Source organism: Notolepis coatsorum (assembly GCF_963971535.1).
Source record: "Notolepis coatsorum genome assembly, contig: SCAFFOLD_294, whole genome shotgun sequence".
Taxonomy (NCBI): domain Eukaryota; kingdom Metazoa; phylum Chordata; class Actinopteri; order Aulopiformes; family Paralepididae; genus Notolepis; species Notolepis coatsorum.
In genome coordinates this window covers 249,191-256,690 of record NW_028169717.1, presented here as the reverse complement: position 1 = coordinate 256,690, position 7,500 = coordinate 249,191, and the positions used below count along the sequence as shown (strand labels likewise).

The window sequence follows — 7,500 nt, the reverse complement described above, 5'->3', positions numbered from 1 at the left end:
GTGCATGACATTAAGGTTAGTCGGGGTTAGATTTATTTTTTTTTTTTTTTTTTTTATCATTTCAGATAATGGTTGAAGAAGTGAGTCTTTAGTCGACGGCGAAAGATTGGACGGGCTGTCCTAACTGGGATGGGTAGTTCATTCCACCATTGTGGGGCAAGGACTGAGAATAGGCGGCTTCTCTTTGATGACCCTCCGGGAGCTTGGATAGGAGTAGATCTGAGGCGGCCAGAAGACGCAGAGCGTAGGGGTCTTGAGGGTGTGTAGTTAGAGACCATTGACCGGAGGTAGGCGGGAGCGGTTCCCTTTGCCGCACGGTATGCTAGGTCGAGGGCCTTGAAGCGGATACGTGCAGCAATGGGGAGCCAGTGCAGGTCCCTAAGAAGTGGGGTGACATGGGCTGACTTCGGTAGGTTTGAGATCAGGCGGGCCGCTGCATTTTGAATGAGTTGAAGAGGCTTGGTGGCAGTGGCCGGGAGGCCAGCTAGCAGTGCGTTGCAGTAGTCGAGGCGGGAGATGACTGTTGATTGGACGAGGAGTTGGGTGGCTTCTTTTGTCAGGAAGGGGCGTATCCTTCTGACGTTGCTCAGGAGGAATCTGCAGGTTCTGGTTGTCGCTGCGATGTGAGCAGAGAAGTTCAACTGGTCGTCGAGGACAACACCAAGGTTCTTGGCGGTCGGCGACGCGGTCACAGCTGCATTCTCGACTGTGATGGAGAGGTCGGTCAGGGGGGAGGATTTGGCCGGCAGGTGGAGCAATTCTGTTTTGCTTAGGTTCAGTTTGAGGTGGTTGGTCGTCATCCAGGCGGAGATGTCGGACAGACAGGCCGAGATCCGCTCAGAGACGTGGATATCTGAGGGAGGGAAGGAGAGGAAGAGTTGAGTATCATCGGCATAACAATGATATGAGAAGCCATGAGATGTGATAATGTTACCCAGTGATTTAGTGTAGAGGGAGAAGAGAAGGGGTCCTAGGACCGAGCCCTGGGGGACACCCGTCCGGAGGGGGCGGGTGGCCGACAGAGTCCCTCTCCATGACACTTGGTAGGAGCGGTCATTGAGGTATGATGTCAGCCATGTCAGCGCAGATCCAGCCACTCCCATTCCTGCGAGGGCCGCGAGGAGGATCTGATGGTTGACTGTGTCGAAGGCTGCAGATAGATCTAGGAGAATCAGGACAGAGGAGAGGCCTTTCGCTTTTGCTAAGTGAAGTGCCTCTGTGACCGCAATGAGGGCCGTTTCTGTGGAGTGGCCAGTCCGGAAGCCAGACTGATTGGGGTCTAGGAGGTCATTCTGTAAGAGATAAGCAGTAAGTTGGTTGGATACAGCACGTTCAAGTGTTTTAGAAAGGAAGGAGAGAAGAGAGACAGGGCGATAGTTGGCTATGACGGTGGGGTTCAGGGTTGGTTTTTTTATGAGGGGCGTGACTCTGGCTTGTTTTAGGGAGGTGGGGACCACCCCCGAGTTGAGTGAGGAGTTGATGGTTGCAGTTAGGAATGGGAGGATGTCCGGTGCTATGGTCTGGAGGAGTGGGGAGGGTAGCTGGTCCAGCTGGCATGTAGTCGGACGGTTCGACGTTACCAGTGTCAGGGTCTCGGCTTCTGTAATGGGAGAGAAAGATGACAGAGTGAAGGATGAGGTTCTCGACATATAAACACACACACACACACACATGGTTGGATAGATGGTTGGATGGATGGATGGATGGTTGGATGGATGGATGATGGATGGATGATGGGTGTTGGATCAGATGTCTCTCTTCTCATCCAGGAAGTGGGGGGAGGAGCTTCTACAGGACGCTTGCACCTCATTGGCTGAGGAGATGTCCCTGCACCCCTCGGCTCCGGGTGGCATGGTGACCTACAGGCGAACTTTGACCCTCAGCCTGTTCTATAAGTTCTACCTCACTGTGCTGCAGAAACTGGCCAATGAGGTGGGTGCACAGTCTGCACACACACACACACACACACACACACACACACACACACACACACACACACACACACACACACACACACACACACACACACACACACACACACACACACACACACACACTATGAGGCTTCATTACCTCCCTCTTATTATGTGTCTGTCTTTATGTTTGTCTCTCTGCCCCCCTCTTTCTCTCTCTTTCTCTCTTTCTTTCTTTCTTTCTTTCTTTCTTTCTTTCTTTCTTTCTTTCTTTCTTTCTTTCTTTCTTTCTTTCTTTCTTTCTTTCTTTCTTTCTTTCTTTCTTTCTTTCTTTCTTTCTTTCTTTCTTTCTTTCTTTCTTTCTTTCTTTCTTTCTTTCTTTCTTTCTTTCTTTCTTTCTTTCTCTGCCTCTCTCTTTCCTTCTCTGTCTCTTTCTCTCTTTCTTTCTCTCTCTTTCTCTTTCTCTCTCTCTTTCTTTTTTCTCTGCCTCTCTCTCTTTATTTATCTTTATTATCCACCCCCTCCTAATGTACAGTCCCCAACATTACTGTATATTTGCATATCGTGTCACAAATGTAACAGTACTATATACCTGTATGAATGTCATGTATGTCCCTATGCCATAAATGTCATGATGTCATGTATGTTGTGTATTTCATAAATGTCACTATGAATTGAAAATGGGGGACCCTGATGCCTGAAGTCTTTCTCTGGTCTGCAACCCCTTAACAATTGTGTGTATTGAGCTGTACTGTACTGTACCCATTCTGCAATCTGTTAATAACATTTTCAATCAATCAACCAATCAATCATTTCTCTGCCTCTCTCTCTTTCCTTCTCTGTCTCTGTCTCTCTTTCTTTCTTTCTTTCTTTCTTTCTTTCTTTCTTTCTTTCTTTCTTTCTTTCTTTCTTTTTTTCTTTCTTTCTTTCTTTCTTTCTTTCTTTCTTTCTTTCTTTCTTTCTTTCTTTCTTTCTTTCTTTCTTTCTTTCTTTCTTTCTTTCTTTCTTACTTTCTTTCTCTGTATCTCTCTCTCTCTCTCTCTCTCTCTCTCTCTCTCTCTCTCTCTCTGTGTGAGGTTTTGTCCGCTGCTCACCTACTCGCTCTGTTCCTTTAAGCCTACTCGCTCTGTTCCTTTAAGCCTACTCGCTCTGTTCCTTTAGTTTTCTGTTAATCAATTGCATTCTCCTCACCTCACTAGCCCCCACCCTCGCGTTCGTTTGCTCTTCAGCAACCACACCCTTGGACTACCTGTCATTATGTGTTTGATTGGTCTGGTGCCGAACACACACTTCTAGTTTCAAGTATCAATTACCTTCACGCACCTGATGTGCATTCTAATTAGTTCCCCTGTGGGCTTTAAGTACCTCGCTCTCCCCTCAGTTCCTGTCGGGTCGTCCCGTATCATTCCGTATCATATCTCTATCACCAAGACTCCTTCGGGAAGTTCTCTGTCTGTTATGCTGCTTTCATCTCCGGCGTGAGATGCACTCTAGCCTTCGCCTCCTGTCTCCGTTTGCCTGAAGGAGACACTGGACTGCGCTCTCTAAACTTCCACGGGAGGTATTCCAGTGTTCCACTTCAGACCTCCGCGCAGCAGACGTCCAGACGCGCATCCAGACCTCCGCGCAGCAGACGTCCAGACGCGCATCCAGACCTCCGCGCAGCAGACGCCCAGACGCGCATTCAGACCTCCGCGCAGCAGACGCCCAGACGCGCATCCAGACTTCCGCGCAGCAGACGCGCTCTTCACTCCAGACGCGCATCGCTTCCTAATACTCTACGGGAGGATGCGTCTCTCCGAGCCGGCGCGCTCTTCCGCGCAGACGCGCATCCAGACCTCCGCGCAGCAGACGCGCTCTTCACTCCAGACGCGCATCGCTTCCTAATACTCTACGGGAGGATGCGTCTCTCCGAGCCGGCGCGCTCTTCCGCGCAGACGCGCTCTTCACTCCAGACGCGCATTCAGACGCACTCCAGATGCGTCCTCCGTATCGGCGCGTACTCCAAGCAGACGCGCACCACTCAGACCTCCGCGCCAGATGCGCCCTCCGTACCGGCGCGTACTCCAAGCAGTCGCGCACCACTCAGACCTCCGCTTGGACACCCCGTTCCCCGTGGCGACGCGCTCGCCCTTTTGATCCTGCCCTCTTTACGCACAGCGCCTGGGTGAGTTTTTATGACTGTCTTGGATCCTATTCGTTTTTCATGTGTTTAAAGACACTGAAGATATCCTGCTTTTTGTCAGACTGTCACTCACCCAGCGTCAGCTTTTTGGATTATTCATTGGGATTGTATTTGGCCTTAACATCGCTCACTGTGTGTATACACACCGAAGATGTAATCTCTTGGATTTGTATTTGGGACTTCGCTCACAGTGTTTATTTACACCGAAGATTCTATCACGTGGATTTGTGTTTGGGACGTTTACTCACAGTGTGTATATACACCGAAGATTCAGTCACTTGGATTACTCTGTTTTTGGGACATGTCACTTCTCCTGTCACCTGCTCTGTTCCCAACTGTACTCTGAGCTAACCCGCTCCCTCTCTTCCTCTCGGTCCCGTTTACCACCTCGGAGATCTGCCGAGAGAAATCTGCAGAGCGGCTCTGACGTCACCGTCTGCTTCCCCAGACAATCCATCCCGGGAGAAGCTGCAGAGCAGCAACATTCATTAATGCTTGTATCCCAGGCTTTGTCTGTTTTCTCTGTCCCTTTAAGCAGCTCCAGCCCTCGCCCTGTTCCAAGGCTTTACCCTGTTTCCTCCTAGTCCTCCCTGTCCCCAGCCCGCCTCCGCGGGCCTCTGTCCCTGTTTCCCCTCTCTAGTCCTCCTAGTCCTCCCTGTCCAGTCCTCCTAGTCCTCCCTGTTCCTGCCTTGTCCCTTGCCCCGGCCCTGTTTCCGTTAGCCTTCCCTTAGCCTTCCCCTTAGCCAGCTCGCCTCTTAAAGGCACTGTACCTTTTCCCATTCTTGTTATCCAGTAATTTGTGTTCTCCCTTAAAGGGACAGTGCCGTTTTCTGTGTGTTTCAATAAATGCCCAGTTCTTGGCTTACTCTCATACCTGTCTTGTGTTGTGCGATTGGGGTCGGTTACAAACCATAACACTCTGGCTCTCTCTCTCTCTCTCTGTATCTCTCTCCTCTCTCTCTCTCTCTCTCTCTCTCTCTCTCTATCCAGGGTGTGTGTGTGGAGGGTGTGAGGTCAGACTGTATCAGTGCTACAGAGATCTATCACCATGAAACTCCCTCCAGCGCCCAGGTGTACCAGGTAAGCCCCGCCTTCTCCCTCCCTCCCCCTCCCTTACTGGATGAACCCGATAAGCCCCGCCTTCTCCCTCCCTCCCCCTCCCTTACTGGATTAACCCTATAAGCCCCGCCTTCTCCCTCCCTCCCCCTCCCTTACTGGATGAACCCTATAAGCCCCGCCTTCTCCCTCCCTCCCCCTCCCTTACTGGATTAACCCTATAAGCCCCGCCTTCTCCCTCCCTCCCCCTCCCTTACTGGATGAACCCTATAAGCCCCGCCTTCTCCCCCCATCTTTACGTCCATAATATATACAACTTTATTTAAAATGTTTAAACAACCAAAATATAGAGAAATAAAAAGAAAACATCATTCTACAACATTCTAGTGGCATCATCGGTATCAGTTCTCGTCGAGGGTGACAGTGGATCAGGAGGTAGAGCTGTCGTCTGGTAATCTGAAGGTTCCTAATTAGATTCCCGCTCCTCCAGGCAGCATGTCGAAGTGTCCCTGAGCAAGGCACTTAACCCCTGACTGCTCCCGATGAGCAGGTCGGCACCTTGCACGGTCGCCTCCGCCGTCGGTGTGTGAGTGTGTGAGTGAGCGGGTGAATGTGAGGCTTACGTTAGAAAGCTCTTTGGATAAAAGCTGTTATATAAATGCAGTCTATTTACCATTTAAGCACAAAGATACCTGAGCTGGTGTATAAAGAGATAATAAACATGTATATAATGTAGGGCTGACCCCTATTAGTCGATTAGTCGACAAATCGGTCGAAATCAGCCGTAGTCGACTGGCCAACCTCTTAGTCGAATATAATTTTTTTCTTTTTAAATGTATATTTTATTTTTTATTTTTATTTTTTTTATCATTCTTTCCAAAAGAGAAGAGGCCTAGAAGCGTGGCTAACGCTAATGGCGCACATACCAGAGGCTAACTGCCTAAGAAAACAGGCACAGAGGCACTGAAAGAGGATTTCACCCGTCTAATGAACACACTAGACAAACATCAAGATGTATCCATCAGTGGACCAATTGCATGCTTTTGCAGAGAACAAGAAGCCTTCAGTCGACTCCTTCAGACATTAAGCACCCCCCACAGCCCAAATGGAATGATAAAAAAAATATATAATAATGTAAAATAAAATAAAATTTTGGCCAATCATAGTCGACCATCCAAATCCTTAGTCGGGGACAGTCCTAGTAATCAGATAAAAGATTAAAAACCCTAGAAACAGGTTGTGAACCTGAATCATGTTTTATTATGTTCCATGTTGTTTCTCCTTCAAAACGATCGTGTTTTTGTCTGCTTGAACGCGACTCAGGCACAGGGTTCGCACAGGTCCTTGAAGTGCTTAACACATCCAGTGCCGTTCAGCAGAGGGCGCTGTGGGCCGCGAGTGCCAGCGCTCTCTTCAATGGGGATAAATGCCGGTGTTTGCAGTGTTAACCCTATATCAAATATTATAGCTATGGATCTAATAACACAGTCGATTGTCAGTGACTTTCTTCCGGTCAACGTGCAAAAAACTGTGTAATCCCGGGAAAACGACACCAAACAGCGTTTTACTGCATTTCATTATAAATCGTGCCATTCCTCGCCTGGAATCAATCTGAAATCAACGCTAGATTATCGGTATTATGTTTCATCATGCATGCAAGAAAGGGTGGGGTGGGGGGGGGGGGGGGGGGGGGGGGGCGTTTTTCTATGCTTGGATCGCCACCAACGGGACACGGCCCACACACACACCGCAGACACACGCTCCGATCGCGGGGAAGAAATAATCGGATCAACGCAAGATTGATAACGTATAGTCCTTACCTTGTCTATGATGTACTGCAAAAAGAATAATCCAATTATCTGATCGCCATTCCAAATATTGATCGCGATCATGTGTCCAACGTTATCCAGCATTGCACATGAACGGGGGGGGGGGGGCGGGGACCCTCGACGATGCCATCCCTATAAGCGATTGTCTTGCCGCAGTAGTTAGACTCCACCCGCACGCCGCAGCTCGGCCCAGAAAACTAACCACATCGTTTTCAAATGGAGTGCAAAAGCGGCCGCAAGGCGTTAGGCGGCGGTATTGGACGTTTGCGATCTCAGACCCATTCAGGACAGCCTGCACAAGGTGCCTCGATGGATTGTGAATGGTAATAGCGAATAAAATAAATAACGACCCAGAAACGAGAATCTTTGTTTTTCGGCACTGAACCGTTGGGCCACAGAAACAAGAATTCTCGTGAACGGCAAGTGCTTGATTTTTTACCCAACAAATTCAAGGCCTGGAATTCCTTGAAAACTGTTTTTTTTAACAAAGTGCTTAAAAAGTCCTTGAAATTCTAAT

The 7,500-nt window shown here is 49.0% G+C and overlaps 1 protein-coding gene across 1 annotated transcript in view; it reads left to right on the top strand.

Moving 5' to 3' along the window:
* LOC311248672 (aldehyde oxidase 2-like) overlaps window positions 1–7,500 on the top strand; it is a gene marked incomplete at both ends in the record, with an annotated part of 48,764 nt that overhangs the window by 30,088 nt on the left and 11,176 nt on the right. The window contains 2 exons of the mRNA XM_084339520.1: window positions 1,770–1,932; window positions 5,089–5,178. Coding sequence (XP_084195646.1) covers window positions 1,770–1,932; window positions 5,089–5,178 — 253 coding nt within the window. The remainder of the gene's footprint in view (window positions 1–1,769; window positions 1,933–5,088; window positions 5,179–7,500) is intronic.